Source organism: Argopecten irradians, chromosome 10, assembly GCF_041381155.1.
Source record: "Argopecten irradians isolate NY chromosome 10, Ai_NY, whole genome shotgun sequence".
Classification (NCBI taxonomy): Eukaryota; Metazoa; Mollusca; class Bivalvia; order Pectinida; family Pectinidae; genus Argopecten; species Argopecten irradians.
In genome coordinates, this window is record NC_091143.1 from 26,172,678 (window position 1) to 26,189,541 (window position 16,864).

General features: G+C 35.6%; 2 protein-coding genes and 1 pseudogene across 2 annotated transcripts; 1 reads left to right on the forward strand and 2 right to left on the reverse strand.

The window, feature by feature from the left end:
- Positions 1-2,746: 2,746 nt before the first annotated feature.
- On the forward strand, positions 2,747-7,818 carry LOC138332631 (glutaredoxin-like protein C5orf63 homolog). The gene is made up of 3 exons (XM_069280633.1): positions 2,747-2,823; positions 4,244-4,454; positions 4,983-7,818. Exons 1-3 carry the CDS (start codon positions 2,747-2,749, stop codon positions 5,154-5,156), a joined length of 462 nt encoding a protein of 153 aa, XP_069136734.1. The 3' UTR covers positions 5,157-7,818.
- Positions 7,819-8,307: 489 nt separating this feature from the next.
- Positions 8,308-9,180, reverse strand: LOC138332781 (uncharacterized). Its single transcript, XM_069280745.1, has one exon. The coding sequence runs from the start codon at positions 9,160-9,162 to the stop codon at positions 8,545-8,547; it is 618 nt and encodes a 205-aa protein (XP_069136846.1). The 5' UTR covers positions 9,163-9,180; the 3' UTR covers positions 8,308-8,544.
- Positions 9,181-9,347: 167 nt separating this feature from the next.
- On the reverse strand, positions 9,348-10,498 carry LOC138332780 (uncharacterized; annotated as a pseudogene).
- Between the last annotated feature and the right edge of the window lie 6,366 nt (positions 10,499-16,864).

Genomic DNA, 16,864 nt, shown 5'->3' on the forward strand with positions numbered 1-16,864 from the left:
AACAGATGTATGTTAGTTTACAAATTAAATTCTATCACTAATTGTTGTTTTAAATTATGGGTTCTATGACAGATTTTGAATTAACAGCCATCTGGGGAAAATATTGATTTTTTTTTAATTCTCCTGGCTACATTTCAGCCTATTAAATGTTTTTTTCTTGGATTTCATTTTTTTTTTTTTTTAAGTGTCTGTATCTTTAAGTAATTGTAAGGGCGCACCCCTTCGTGCCCGAAACGAAGTGCGAAGCACTTCTAAAGTAACACACACATGAAATATAAGAAAAAACTCAATCTTCAAATTTCAATCCTACACACTGACAGCTTCAGTTTGCGGCCGCCATTGTTTACCCACTGTAAAAAATCACATCAGCGTGAATGCGATGCTTTGAAGACAGCTCATTATTTAATCAAGCGGTTCAAACGCTTTCATGATCCGACGAATGTAATCTTCATCAGGCAGAAGCTCAGTGCTATTGCTCTTTATTTGCAAGCGTTCAAGTGACAGACTAGCTTCCAATATAATCAACTAACCAAGAACGGAATATCTGTTACGGAAATGAAAATTTCTTCCTTCTCTTATGTGGATTTCCTTCAAAATTTGGGGTTTAACACTGCAAATTTGAATTTTTCTGCTTGAAAAAATCAATTTGTAGTAAAAATTATAAGTAAGTATCATTATAAACGGTATAAAAAGGAACGAAATATCTTTTATTAACAAAATATAATTAAAAAATGAAAAATATGTTCAAAAGGTGGACACAAGGGGTCCCCTTGCCACATACCCAAAGTATTATTAGAAAACATCCTTTTAGGCCCTTTATGCCTTTTTGAAAAAATACAAAATAGATAAAAAGTTATTTACCTAGACCTTTAACACTGCAAATTTTGAAGAAAAAAACGGAGCGTGGGCGGATTTTGCAACCCTATCTTTGCAGACTAACCTACCTTCTAGGCCAAGGGAAAAATGTCGAAAAGAATGACGAATAGAAACTATTTTTCTAAGAGGAAGTTGAGTTTCTGTCTCCTTTCTTCCTTCCGTGGCACTTACAATTGTCTCTTCAGATCTGGACGCTCTGGGGTGTACAACATCTCCTGGTCCCAGTTTCTTGTAAGGAAGGCTCCTTACCTTAAAAGTTTCCTTTAACTCCTCTAATGCTTTCGTATGGTAATTGTTACGTTGAGAAAATTCTTAGAATTAAGGAATGTTCATGAAACTGTCCCGTGTCCCCTCCCCTTTTCACCGATCCAATTTTCTCGGGTACAAAGAAAAAGTTCTTGTCTTGAAGGAGGGTGACAGGACCATGTTCCGCAAAGGTGGGATCTGCGAAGTTCCTCTGACGGGATATAGATATATACGATTCCCTCATCATGTTCTCATGATCAGAAAATCCTTGGTGCAGCATACTCGCGCGGTCCTCAACTTCTTGCTGAAGGTAGGTAAATCAATCCCTCCAAAGAAAAGTCGGAGGTCACTCTTTCACCGAACTTTGTCATCATGAGGAACCGTTGGAATACAGTTCCTGGGATTGGTTTCCAGAGAATATATTTCAGAATGCCCTTGACTCGATTCTAATTTAATGAACATGTCTCAGGTTCAGGTGCGGTCGTTATTCATACTTCTGAGGTATCTAGGCAACTCCATGGCAGATGTGGTCCCTTTTAAACGTTAGCAACCAAGACCTCTGCATATATACTTGTCTCGCCTTCTTTGCAATCTCAAATTTCCACAAACATGACCTTCTTTTAGACCAAAAATGTTATAAGTTCACTTGAAAATGTCCTTCCTGCTTACACACATAGGTAAGTTGTGAGGTGTCGGTTTATACTTGACATGAAAATCCTTGTATGGTCGACCTTATCTCACAACACCGCTAGAGTAAGATTGTTCTAAAGTCATTTAAAGTGAATAATGAAAAGAAATCAAGTAAATAAACAAAACAACGCCCTAAAACTATTTGTACCTGTATTACTTTATTTTAATATCTTCAATTATCTTACAGTTGACCATAGGTATCAGAATATTCTGTTGGTGTAATTATAATGAAAAGACGAGCCTAATGCCTGTATCGTCCTCTAAACCTACCTATATGTATATGTTTTTTTTTTTTTTTTTTTTTTTTTTTTTTTTGCCAAATATCTATAATCCACCTTTAAATAAGGCCAAAAACCCTAATCATTTCTAAAGGCAGATTCAGCGGACTAATGCCTGTACAAATGAACATGTTGTCTTCACATATACAGTATTATCAGCATAGTATACCATTTGCATAATTAATTTGCATAAAAAAATATTTGATAACGAGGTGTTTCTGCGAATTGAGCGTTCGAACGAAATGTTATTGCGTTCAAATGGTTATTTATTTCATGTCCGCTACCCAGTCAGCGTATGTTTCTTTTCATCATGCCAAAAAACTTATTTAGAAAGGAACTTTCTACTTTTGCTTGTCTGTAGAGTATATATGCTAGTCTGTAGAGAAGATAAATTATTAAATGTTTCTCCAGCTGTTCAGAACAAGAATATATGTATGCACATTATCACTGATTATGGAATACGTGTACATGATATAAATTAGAGGTTATGTTCGGGGTCTTTATATAAATTGATATCTAATTTGAATGCATGTACGTGAATGAAATGGAGAAAGACGCCATCTTTCGAAATGTTTTATCAAAATGAAAATAAAGGGGAAACGTGGTAATTTATAACATTTGAATGTTCGCGCGGTTTTGAACACGATTCAGGAGTAATGCGCCTGCGCAACGCTCCATCCTCCATTTCCGGAAGCTGGCCAACACGTGTGTTTGTTTTGATGCTGACTTGCTGGTAATGATCTTTTGTTTTCCTCTGTTTTATTATATATTTGAACTAGTTGTTGGTCTACATAATTATAACTCTACGTTATTCCGCGTTATATTATGTTTTGCACAAGTAAATGACCACTGACAATATTTTGAAGGACGTTCTCGTAATGTCTGACATTATCATGACATCATGACAACTTTCAGTAATAAGTAGGCTCATACGCCGTATGATATGGGACGGATACATGCATATATATACATGTGTGTGTGTGTCAATCTCAAAAGCACATGATCCAAATTTCATTTTTGAACCAAATTTCCCCAACCCTTAATTTACCCACAGGGCCATGTATAGTTTCTATATGAAAAAATAGCCAGAAATACATATAAAATTTGTATATGTATTTCTGGCTATTTTTTCATATAGAAACTATACACGGCCCTGTGATTTACCTAACATTTCTTAGGCAAGTCAAACAGAAACCTTATTTTGATAATATTCTGATTAGGACTACCGATACATTACTGTGCTTATATATAGTGCACTACAATATTATAACAGCAGTTAGGAAATGTAGGGGCCAGATAGGGCACAGGGCCATGTATAGTTTCTATATGAAAAAATAGCCAGAAATACATATAAAATTTTATATGTATTTCTGGCTATTTTTTCATATAGAAACTATACATGGCCTTGTGGATAGGGGCTCGAACTTAGGTCCTCCAAACACTAACTGGATGCTCTACCAATGGAGCTACATGTACCTACAATGTATTTACATTGTACCTGCATGCGGTTGTCGATAATCGACCAAGCTCCGTCCTTATAGGTTTAAACAGTTCATGAGTCCCTTTTCAAAGTCTTCACACTCAAAGACATACAATATATGAGACCCTAATACCACCACTGTGGGTAGTTAGTTGGGCGCCAATTCTGTAACACGAGAGCTAGGAGAAAATGTATACAGCCATCCCGAGGCTCGAAACTTGGACCTTCGAACACTAGACAGATGGTGATCGGCGCACTACAATCCTACTACACTACTACACGCTGGTCCTGACAATCATAGCAAGAGTAACTGACTAAAAACTGATACAATGTTTAACTGTCAATTTGATAATGAAAATAATTTTCTGCTTTTGATTAACAGACTGAAATGGTATTGAATGGAATTTTCTTCTCATCCCTAGTCCTTTTAAAATGCATTTAGGTAATTTCATCACTTGCCTAAGATGTAAATAACAAAGCAATTGTCTTGTGTAATATTAAAATGTAAAATTTTAGTCAATTTTGCCAGATAGTACATGTAGATATATGAACCAGACACACAACACATATTTGATTTTGATACAAATTACATGCTCGTTTTTTTATGATCCTTCCTTTGATTTAACATTTGTTAATATCAGACTGTTCTATCTGCAGACTTTATTGTTTTTAGGTCTGACCTGAAACAAGTTCCCAGCATCATGTTGAGAATCCACAGAGTTGTAATGTCCCTTGCCAATAGTGGAGTGAGTGGTCACCAGAGAATCTCCATGTCCCAGCGATCTAATGATATCCCGAGGCTCCCCGTACTTACTCTGTACACTAAAGATGACTGTCAGCTCTGTGAGGAAGCCAAAGATACTCTCATACCTCTCAGTCACAGGGTTAGTCTCGACTTCGTGGATTGTAGATCTTCATTAGTTAAATAAGTTTATATCAAAAATATGTGCAATATAAGTCATGTTTTAGCTATGTACATGTGTATTACGGTACCACGATATACTGAAATATACATATTTTAGAGGTACATGTTTCTTAACATCTTTAATTAGAGTGCTCATATTCATTAAAGAAGTATCTCTATTATTACAGAAAAAGAAACTAAAACTTTAAGCTGACAATATTGGTTAAGTAGAGGCATTAAAATTAGAACATATGTTATAAATTTCTTAAAATATTTAGTACATATACCAGGTAATGTTTTGTTTAGAACTAATAGTTTTCTGATCTATTCAAATGCAGTTATTCCCCTTGGATACTTGTTCACTCACCAGATCTAAAATTGACTTTAATTGAAAACAAAAAATTCATGACACATGCTGTACATTTTATTATTTTTCATCAAGTAAAATGTATAATGTTCAAAATTTAGTTTTTAACAAATCTTAAACTATTTTTTTTCCATTTTCTAGTTTCAGTTAGAAGAAGTGGATATCACAGCGCCCAGCAATAAGGAGTGGCTGAAGTATTGCTATGATATACCAGTATTTCATTTTAATGGGAAGTATTTGATGAAACACCGAGTCAACCTCAAAGATTTCGAACGTAAACTTACAGAGTACGAAAATGTCCATGGGAGATGCTGATTCAATTTGGTATGAAAATCCCCAAGAATAATCTTGAAGACATATAAGGTGCTGAAATGTTAAGATTACATATATTGGTGGATTACAAAACCCACAGAATGTGTTGATCACATATAAACATAATATGTTAAACACTTTACAGATCAATGTGAACATCCTTGCAGAATGTGTTGAATCCATGTACAGATTATCAAAATAGCCTGGGATGATGTCCTTATCATTCATAAGTACATTTTAATCACAGATACATTTAGGGGCAGGGTGATCCAGTGGTTAAAGTGTCTTAACAAGTTCTCGGTGGGCAAGTGGTTGAGAAGTCCCAAAATATTACCAAAAGCCCATTACCTCTGGGTCATGAGTTTGAATCCCATGTGGCAGTTATCAGGTACTGACTGCTATCCATGGTCGATGGTTTTTCTCCAGGTACTCCGGTTTTCCTCCACCTATATACCTGCCATATCTTTAAATGACATAGTTGTTAATAGGAATTTAAAAACAAATTAAACCAAAATGATAAGTTCAAAATCCATTTAAACTGAGGGTAGAAGGAAGATGACCCGGTGCCAGGTACTAACCACTGGTCAGTTGATTTTTTCTGGCTTTCTCCACCTCTTAAACCTCGCCTATCATAACTTAAAGAAAACTGGCAGTTAAAAGGACACTGATATACATGTACAATTATACACGGACAATTGCCCTCTGTGACTGTTATATCCTTTTTTAATCAGATATACATGTGTAATAATAGTTGTATGTACCATTTGCTCAATTTTATGACATATGATTATACACATACCGGTATATGGTTCAGGTATTATTTAGAGTGCCTCAGATTTAAATTGATATACATGTATACCAAACCTGATATTTGTGTGTGCACGATTCATGCAGGTCAGTTTATTTGTCATACATAGCCGTAATTTACATTGAGTTGTGAGAAGTTATCTAACCTTGTGGATAGGTCTTGATTTTTATATTATTATTTTGTGACCTGCACCTCATATCAGCGAAACTGATGTCATTTTCATTCTTAAATGAAATAATGATGTCCCGTTGATACCTACCCACAAGGGCAGATAACTTTGTAATGTATAAAATTCTTTTCATTGTATTATTTGTGAATGTTGAATCATTGAAGTGCTTTGTGGAGATTTTAGTTACGACATCTTGCAGTTCACTGTTGCTATTTCCTTAAAAAAACCAAGAGGTTTGGTGCATGTATACTGTAGATGTCGCATAGTTTTAATATTCTAAAATCTCTCATTTAGTTCTTCTGATATTCATATTAGAGTTTAGTTAGATGATATACATATGTACATTGTATATTAAAATGTAGCTATATAATGTATATGTTGTATATTAAAATGTTGCTAGATCATATGATATACCGGTATATTAATTTTAGTGTGTTATACATAGATTTGGCCTTGGTAATTGTTGAGATGATTTCTGTGTTTTCACAAGTAAATCTTGAATTGAATGCTAACTGAAAATATGAATTTTTTATGGCTTCTTTAATCGTTGTTTTGTAAATTATGCAAACTTTTGTGAAAGTTACAGTCTAATTTTGGTTCCCATTAAGCAACAGCTTAATTTTCTCAAATCTTTACACATGTAGTACCCTAGACTCTTATTGAGTTGAACGGTAATTAAAATTTGATGTTAGAGTACCTGTGCATAGACACTCTGTAAATGTGATGATTAACTTTACAGTGAACACAGGAATCTGAGAATTAGTTCCATGCAGTTTATGTAGAGTGCCCATAGACCATTTTTAGATGTTTAAGGGGTCTAGATCAAATTTGGTAAAAATCATATTCTACTTTGAACTGTATATTATACTATGTAGAGTATGGTTTTTACCGATTTTTTATCTAGACCCCTAAAACGCCTAAAATAGTCTTAGCACACTCTGGTCAGTCCATACTTATAGTTAAACTGTAACTAATTCTCAGACCCCTGTGTTTTGGATCAGTTGATTGAAAGTATTATTTACATGACACAAATTTCTAATCAACAGTATTTATATCGGCTTATATATATTATAGTAGAATATTATTTAATAGTATCTAATATAATACATTTATATATATATATATATATATATATATATATTTATAAATACTGTTGGTTAGAAATCCGTGCCAGGCCCTGTGGTATTTCCTCAAGACTATGTTTCTATTTGTATATACATCAACACGGAAGTTACGTTTGTGAAAATTCATCTTTGAACAATCACTTATACATTCATATATATACACATATAAATCAATGATAAATTTATTACATGTGTTTGATTATAGTTTATAGTGATTCTGGTAAAGCGAAACAAATAAAAAAAAACATAGTAAAATCTTTTTGTTGTTATGAAAATGTTAAGTTTGTTTCGTTTTGAAATAAAGGTTTTATTTGCATTTTTATGTCTTCAGTATGTTTGACATATTTTAATCTGACTACTAAGTCAAATGCATAAGAAAATGCATCCTCGGTAACCCAGGCGATATATACACTAACGTTGATAAGTGTAGCGTAGTGTAGTGCGATCACCCGTGGGTCTCCGACGATGAAGAAAATGCTGATGTCTTGGAAGATGTTAACAGCTTACTATGGAGAATATTCCCTTAAATAGTTTTGGTACTTGCATATGTACAATAATTAGTTTAGTTTAAGGAAGAATAAAAAGTTGGTATATTACCAGGACTTTGACCATTTCTCAAATCATATTTAATGCAAATTAGTGAATGGTAAAATGAGCCCAGGGTCAAAATACCATTATGGTGAAAAAACATAATATGAGACCAGTCACTCAGTATGATGCAAAGTCTATGATAAATATTGTCAGTTTATTTTCCATTTTGATTCACCTACGGTGCACACACATGGTTCGTACAAAAATTGGAGAGAGAAAAGGCAAGGACTTTTTAAGGACTTTTTAAGGACTTTTCAAGAACTTTTTTGTCATTTCAAGGCCACATTGAAATCAAATTTAGATTCAATCTATACAAAAATCAAATGTTGTATCGGCTACAACTTCTGAAACAATAGCTGAATTGATCATTTACCATCACTGATGATTATGAATGAAGAAATAGTTCATTAAATGAAGTTCTGGGATATGTCTGAATCAGAACGAGTCGTATTCGCCCACAGGTTTGATCAAAGTTCATGTTCATTTTACACTATAAATGTCATTTTAGAACAAATGTATTTTTCAAGGACTTTTCAATGTTGTTTGGTGAATTTCAAGGACCTTTCAAGGCCAAACTTTTTATTTAAGGACCCTTCAAGGTATACACATAAATTCAAGGACTTATGAAGGCCTATGCCCACCATGATACATACATAAATACACAACAACCATTCTGTCAATGGCAGAATTGTTTGACTGTTAACTGTTTGATTGTGCAGATGCCCAGTAAGCCTTGATGGCATTGTGAAAGTCGCCGAGTGTTTGGTAACAGATCCCGAGGAGTGTGTGGACAATCCGGTACACCTGCCCTCCCTGGTGCTCATCAAACTGCACCTGTATCAATTGGTTTAACGCTTCATCACGCCCTCTGGTGTCTTTAAGCTCATTGCAGCACAGAAAAATCAAGAATATGATGAATGGAAGAGGTGGAATGTATATTGAATGTTTTACTCCTCTGTACTCTTTGGACAGCTCTAGAAAAAGATGAGAAAATTGTATACCAATTTGATCCAATCTAATGGAGGCTGTGAATACTTTTTGGAGCCTGCTTAATAAATTACATATAAAAAGAGATCGGCGCACATTTACAATTGTAATGTTTAATTGAGTGAAGCACGAAGCTAGTTTCTTTGTGGATCTACTGATCTCCAGGCATTTATGGAAATTTCCAGTCATAAAATGAAATGCTGCCAAATGCAAAATGTTTGTTCCCGTTAGAGCATTGGGAGACATCCAATATTTACATTTCCTCAGTTTCCTGTAGCCCGCCTTGTTGCCTGGAACCACCCCTTGATTATAACACCCATTGTCAAGCATCAGTTCTGAGGCAAGAGATCTGAGACAATCAATGATAAAAAATATAAGTAAACTTCTTCAAACTCTGACTTGAAAGATAACAACAAGTTAAGCAACTTTCCTTTGAGGTTTCCTTTGTCTTTGAAATGTCTATTTACTATTAAAGCGGTAACAGTTTCAACATCCTGATACATACGTTTTTCTTGTTAAGTAAATGGGCGTGCAGAAAAACTCATCGCCAGTGTGTCATTAAGATCTTCCCATATTGTGGGTCTGTAGACATTCCCTACTGAGAGACACAGCCATTTCATCTGACGGTAGCTGTCCAAAATATCCAGCAACATTAATTGATGCTGTCCGTGTACTTTCCTCTGGAACATGTTCGTAGGGATGAAGTAATTTGGACAAAATCCTGCTCTGACCCATGCAATAATTATGGTGAAGCAAAACCAAAAACAATAAAACAAGTTTTTGTCTTGCCAGAACATTTCACTTGTGTCCTCTATTGCAAAGAACATGGTTGTTTTCAGAAAGTAGGAGCACAAAATGTCGTCATCACCTATGGCGTCTTTCAATGTCTGCTTTATATGTTTTAGGAACTATTTTAGCAGTGTGTACACTTTGACCTGGACGTGGGTAAAACAGTGAACTAAGCACCTTTCTGCTGCTGCAAATGAGATCCGCCTTTGTAACAATGTATCCTCTGAACACTTGTCTCCAACTGGTACAAGATGGCATCCACGGTTTACAATCTTGTCTATCAAATTTGGATGAGGCCAACCACAAAGACGTGCACGCTGAATCCAATCCCTTGCTTCTATTGGCCAAGTGTAACATGGAAAACAAGTAACCAGGTCAACACCTAATCCATGTGAATGTTGTGTTGCACTTGGTCCATTAGAATTAAATTCACCAAAATACACAGAACGTAATTTGGTAACTTGATCTCTGTATATATCACTGGAAATAAACACTGAATTTCCTTTTCTGATAAGTGAATCATAAAGACATTGGTGGAATTCGCCTTTCGGTTGACCCAAAACTAAATGAACAAAGTCATGGCGACAGTTGACAGCCTCTTGAATGTACAGAATGGTTTTGTTTGCAAGGTGTGGAGGAATACTTTGAGCAGGGTACATTACTACCACAGGCTTGACCACGATCATTTCATCTATGTCTGAGCCCCTCACCACGACTTCCAGTCATAATTCGATCAACGTTATCAGAACTCCGTATGTTGTCTTGTAAGACTACTATCCTTTTCTTGATGTGAAGGCTCTCTGCTGTGCCAACAAACTTCCTCTCCAGGTATTTAGACAGGAGAAGAGACTTGTTCACTTTTTACGGAGTTCATCATGGTTCCTGGTATAAATGATCTGTAAAATAATTGATTAAATTATTAAAAGTAATCTAACCATGTCACCACCCACTAAAAGATTTATAACTGTTTCTAAAGCTGACACTGTACAGTCAATTATTTTCACGGGTATCAATTTGACCTACATAAATAGGTAGATAGATGGACCCGAAGTTTGTTCATCACGTCTTAATTAACATTTCCTTGTGAAAGATAACTTGAGTAAATATTTACTGATCTTAAATTCAGCTTAACATCAGCACGATCTTGGATGAGATAGAAAATCAAAATTAAGTCGATAAGTTGATATACAGGAAATAGCTATTCATTTTATAAATGTACATTAATTAATATGCAATTTACCCAGTGGAGAGGTAAATTATATATACGTAAGCTGAGCCTGTCCCTCTCACCAACATTGTTGGATTTAAGTTACGCACATGTAGGTGATGATTGTAAAACTCATTCATATGAAAGATAAAAATACTCTTCCCTATGGCTTGCCTCGGGGTTTACAACATTTTGTAATAAAAAGTGTAAAAATCTCTATCCTTCATTTCGTTAAGTCAAGATGTTTGTTAAAAGGTTTAGTTAATATGTTTTTTCAACAGGACAATGATAGACCGAATCAATATCTGTTTCCTAAAATGAACTGCATTATTTTGAGTTGTAGTTTATTGATACACTCATTTTAGAAACAGAACGGACTCTTCATAAATGTGGTAGAAATGCAGCCATATTGGTCGTGATGGCTTTTCACGTTTGTTTTGCATGCATCGCCAACATTTTGAATTTATTTCATTGTTGAATTAAAAAATACATTCAACTAATCTTGTCCCGTGTTGTAATTCATCCTGTCACTCTCTTCGCCTCGGTTTCCAACTCGACCGCCATTTCAAGATTGAAATGGCTAAGCTATAGCGAATTACAACCTGGGACAAGGTTAGTTGAGTTGAAGGAGTCCGTTCTGTGTCAAAAATGAGCGTATCAAAAAACGACAACCAAAAGAAAAGCAGCACTCATTTTAAGAGACAGGTGATTCGGTCTAAGACAATATATGACAGCTAATAAATCCGTAGAGCTATTATTTTATTGTACAGGTTTTCGTTGGAATATGCAAATATAAAATGTAAATTGATGTATATTTTTTAAAACATCCAACGAAAACACTCATCTGGCTACGTTATAGATACTTTACTCTGCTATAGACTTGGTCATCTGTTCCAACTTGCGGTTAGACTAACCATCCTAAGTTAATGCTAAATTAGCAATTGTAGAAAACTAAGATAGGTAGTAACTCATCCTCGATACTCCAGGGGTTCCGATCACATACAATCTCTACACCCCTGGACTATCTCATAGTAAAACTGGAGGCAACTGGAAAGAACAGGTAATTTAGTCCTTTGATGTACATCAAAAGAACCGTATAACGGCACACTGTGGTTGACTGTGTGGCTTTGAAGTTGGGCGTCGCTCTCTCTGTAGTCTTCAAAGGAAATCTTTGCAGGCCTGTGATTGGTCAGATATTTTCTTCTGAACTGCCTTCAGTTTTACTATGAGATAGTCCAGGGGTGTAGAGATTGTATGTGATCGGAACCCCTGGAGTATCGAGGATGGTAGTAACTGTGCTAGTTTAGTCCATTTTCATTGTTGACAGAAAAGCTGTGTTATCATTTCAAATACTGATCTCTGTATGGAGTTTAAAACCGTAGGATGATACATGTATCTCTGTATCATGTCGTAAAGGTCAATATGTCAAATTAAACGAAGACTAGTTACTAGTGTTGTAAGAAAATATTTCCTTGGTGATATATATAATATTATGGAAATTGTTAGATACAAACACACAGTTATGAGGACCTGATATCAATTTATCTTTGCATGAGAGGGCAAAGTCCAGTGCATTACCCGAAGAACACAAATCCTCCTTTCGGGAATGCATCAGGGCTTTCCCTGATCATGTTGAGATCTACACTGACGGCTCAAAAGATGGTGATAAAGTTGCGGCAGCATGCTGTACATCTAATCACTGTTCCTCTTTCCGACTTCCAGATGTTGCCTCCATTTTCTCTGCGGAAGCTTGTGCTATCGGTCTGGCTCTTGACCACATCGAAGAACACCGCATTGAAGAGGCAGTCATCTGTTCAGACTCTCTATCGGTTCTTCAGGCTTTGAAATCAAGAAGCCCTAGAAATACTCTTATCCAAAATCTTTTAATCCGAACATTTCGATTATCTTCTAAAACTCAAATTACTTATCTCTGGATTCCCAGTCATGTGGGTATCAAGGGGAATGAACAGGCTGATAAAGCAGCTAAGACTGCTCTTCGCCCATCCTCGATACTCCAGGGGTTCCGATCACTTACGATCTCTACACCCCTGGACTATCTCATAGCAAAACTGGAGGCAACAGAACAGAACTGGTAATTTAGTCCTTTGGTGTACATCAAAAGAGCCGTATAACGGTACACTGTGGTCGACTGTGTGGCTTTGTAGTTGGACGTCGCTCTCTCTGTAATCTTTGCTGGTCTGTGATTGGTCAAATGTTTTCCGCTGAACTGCCTTAAATTTCACTATGATATAGTCCAGGGGTGTAGAGATCGAAAGTGATCGGAACCCCTGGAGTATCGAGGATGCTCTTCGCCTAGCACAAACATATTTGAAACTACCATACACCGACATCAAACCTTCAATACAGTCAGCCATCAAACACCATTGGCAACAAAGGTGGTCTACCGAAACAAACAATAAACTGTTTAAAATTCAACCTACACTTAATCCTAAACTGTCCAGTCGGAGAGACCGCAGAGAGGAAGTTGTTCTCTCTCGGCTCCGAACTGGACACACATATTTTACACATTCCTATCTACTGAGAGGGGAGGATCCTCCTACATGCCATGCATGTGATTCTCCTCTCACAGTGGAGCATGTTTTATTGCATTGTATTGATTTTAAACTCATACGAGATAAATACTATGATGTCTCCGACATGTACACTTTGTTTCATGCCGTGAGACAAAATCGTATTTTTAATTATCTCAAAGAGATCGGTAAATATGAACGTTTTCTCATCATACATCGGATCAACTCAACATTTCATCGTTTCATCAACATTGTGCATGAGTTTTCTCATGTGTTTTAGCCAAAACTATTTTATCCCATGCAAACCTTTTTTTTCAAATAAACGTTTACAATCTGTGTTTTAGTCCTTACTTGCCTTTTTCTTACCCTGATCTTTTATCCTGATATTAATGCCTGACTTATAGTTTGGCCCTAAATGACCTTAGTTGTCGATGGGCCGTAAAACTCAAACAAACAAACAAACAAACAAAATGAGGAAATTCATTTCTACTTCAAGTGTTTACTCTTCAAAACGTACGTGTGTGAATGACAAGAATTACAGTTGGTGATACTTCATACAAGGTTCATACATGTTGGTTTGGTTTTTTTTTCTTATTTTACATACTGTTAATATTTTGACACAATCAATTCTAGCGCAAAATCAATCTTTGAATCCATATATCACGATTGCCAATTTGAAAAAATAAAAAGCAGTGCAAAAAATGACTTTTTCCACAATTGCTATCTTGACGTTGCACGTTGAATTTGAATGATGTTTAATCTCGTTTTACAGTCACGTAATAAATGTAATAAATTATCACGTCAATAATTATTTTATCTTGTTCATATTTAACGCCTTAAACTTGACAACCAATAAGAAACGTGCTTTTCGCCTTTCCACATCATCGGTAACCCAGGCAATATATACACTAACGTTAATATCCACGGGTTGATAAGTGTAGCGTAGTGTAATGCGATCACCCGTGGGTCTCCGACGATGGCCTTTCCACTAAAGTTGAAAATATATCGATGGCTTTCTCGCTTTTTGACTCCGTATGATTTATTGGCCTCGCAATTCTTTCCACACTGATAAAACCAAAATCGAATACTTCTGAAACAGAAATCAAATAGGCCTTCATATATGGAAATGTGATAGAAATTAATAATGATGAAAAAAAAATCTAATTACAATTCAGATAATGAATATTACGGTATTAGAAAACCTCTACTGTATTTCAGGCTATAGGTACATTTAATTATATTTATATATAATGGTGGCTGATTTGTGCCATTTTCGCTTTTTCGCGGTTTTTTTAATACGAAAAAGCGAAAATGGCACAAATCAGCCACCATAATACATGGCATTGCGCAGATAAATAAACACAGGGGCGTAGGAAGCGGGGGGGGGGGGGGGCAGAGGGGGCCCCCCCTCCGTTCCCCTGGACGGGGGGCAAACATGTCTGGCCCATTTTCGCCTACTGAAATTTTCTAAAAATGCTTATTTGAAAGAAAAAAGGGTTCTCCTGTACATTTTTCGTACTTCATTCTAGAAAATTTTCCGCTGCGCATTTCATAAAACGTTCAAGCACATAATGTCAAACCTTAAATAGTGAAAATTCAATACACACGAACTAGACTTAAATGTTCATCAAGGGATTCTATGTACTATTTAAAAAAATGTCTCTTAAAAGACCAATTTGTTTATATGTCTTAGCGAGACAATTAATTCATTTTTTATGTTACACAACAATGTGCCGATGGTGTGAAGCCGGTATATTCAGATCGAGTAGGGTTGCATAATGTTATGGCGACACAATTATCATTTCTAAATGCAGGTAGCTTTAAATCGAAAATTACCATGTTAAAAACGCTTTATGATTATTAAAATACCTCGTAAAACTCATCTCAGCCATTTTAAATCGTAATTTTTTTCCCGGGGAAGACCCCCGGACCCCCCTTACACCAAATTCTCGCGCCTTTGAGCGGTCGCAAATTCATCGAAATGCATCGTAAAAACTCATCTAAGCCATTCTAAATCGTAATTTTTTTCCGTGGGAGACCCCCGGACCCCTCAAACACCAAAATATCGCGCTTTTGGGCGCTCGCAAATTCATCAAAATACATTGTAAAACTCATCTCAGCCATTCTTATTTACAATATTTTTTCCCGGAGGTCACCCTCAGACCCCTAAAACACCAAAATCTCGCCTTCGACGCTCACACGCTAATTTAGCCAATTTGCGTATGCGTTAATTTCCTTTTAGTGACCCCACTGTTTATAAATGTGAACAAGGATTAAATTTAATGATATATGAAAAATGTACATAAAGCATATATGGTTGGGAGTTGAATGAATCTCCTCCTGTAGATGCGGCGGCTGGGGGGGGGGGGGGGTGTACAAAATATTGCGGCCCCCTCCCCCCCCCCCCCCCCCCCCCCATTACGTTTCATCTTCCTACGCCACTGAAACACCTGACATGTACGTCGATCTAGACCTTCATTAATATTTATACGTATAACTTGTTGTGTTTGAAATACATTTTCTGTATATATAATAGTGAGAGGGCGTCACAGATGAAATACAAGTTACAAAAGCATATATATATATAATGCTGATATATTTCATGATGATTACTAGTAATATGTTATATGTAAAGTAGGCCTACCGCAATGGATGCAATATTTATAATCTATTTTAGGAAGCAAGTCAATCTTCGCATTTATATACTAAATATTGTTGTACAATGTTTATTATTTAATGGTCATTACATACGTCCACCAAGATGGCTAATTTTATTATCTGTTGTCTGTTTTTGATTCTTGGTCTGGCGAACTCATGAAACGACAACGATTTTTATAGGCTTCTCGTGGTATGGCTTTGACATTGCACTGATACGTCCTTTTCCAACATGTGCTGCAGTAGTTATTAAATGATGATGCAAACTAAATTGGCTCCTTCATATTCCTTTGTAAGAGCACCGAAAGATGCTTTTTCTAACGTTAAGAATGCCTACTTGACATTGACCTTTCATGTGGGGTCAGATTAGACCTAAAAGATATATTTCTTTTAAGGTGGTAGTATCACATTCCCCAAAATTTTCCTGTAGTTCAATATTTTTCATATTTGATTTATGAAGTAAATATGTTGTTATGCATCTTCTGTCAAAATTTCGAAGAAATTGAACCATCTATTTTTTCTAAATAAATATTCAAATTTGCCATTTTTGAGTAGATTCTGCACATGAAAAAACAGCATTAGTCTGTACTAAATCCGCCCTGTAAATGAAAATAATTAACAAAATGTTCTACGATATATATATTGTTTAATTGACGTGATATATATCAATCCTTTTTTTAATAAAAATGCTTTACTTCTCATCATAATTAATTTCTAGTGATCATTTTTGGAGGAAATTAGGTAAAAAAAGACGCAAGTAAATTACCCAAAACATTCTCACCAAAATGAAAATAAATCAAAATTGTGAAGTTCAATTTTTATAGAAAAATAACAGACTAAAAAGTGACAA

Bases quoted from the DNA above. Each gene is read 5' to 3' on its own strand.
- LOC138332631 (XM_069280633.1), top strand. From the start codon at position 2,747: ATGCGCCTGCGCAACGCTCCATCCTCCATTTCCGGAAGCTGGCCAACA. The intron at 2,824-4,243 runs GTAATGATCTTT...TATTGTTTTTAG, and splicing joins GTTTTGATGCTGACTTGCTG to GTCTGACCTGAAACAAGTTC. The intron at 4,455-4,982 runs GTTAGTCTCGAC...TCCATTTTCTAG, and splicing joins TCATACCTCTCAGTCACAGG to TTTCAGTTAGAAGAAGTGGA.
- LOC138332781 (XM_069280745.1), bottom strand. From the start codon at position 9,162: ATGCTTGACAATGGGTGTTATAATCAAGGGGTGGTTCCAGGCAACAAG.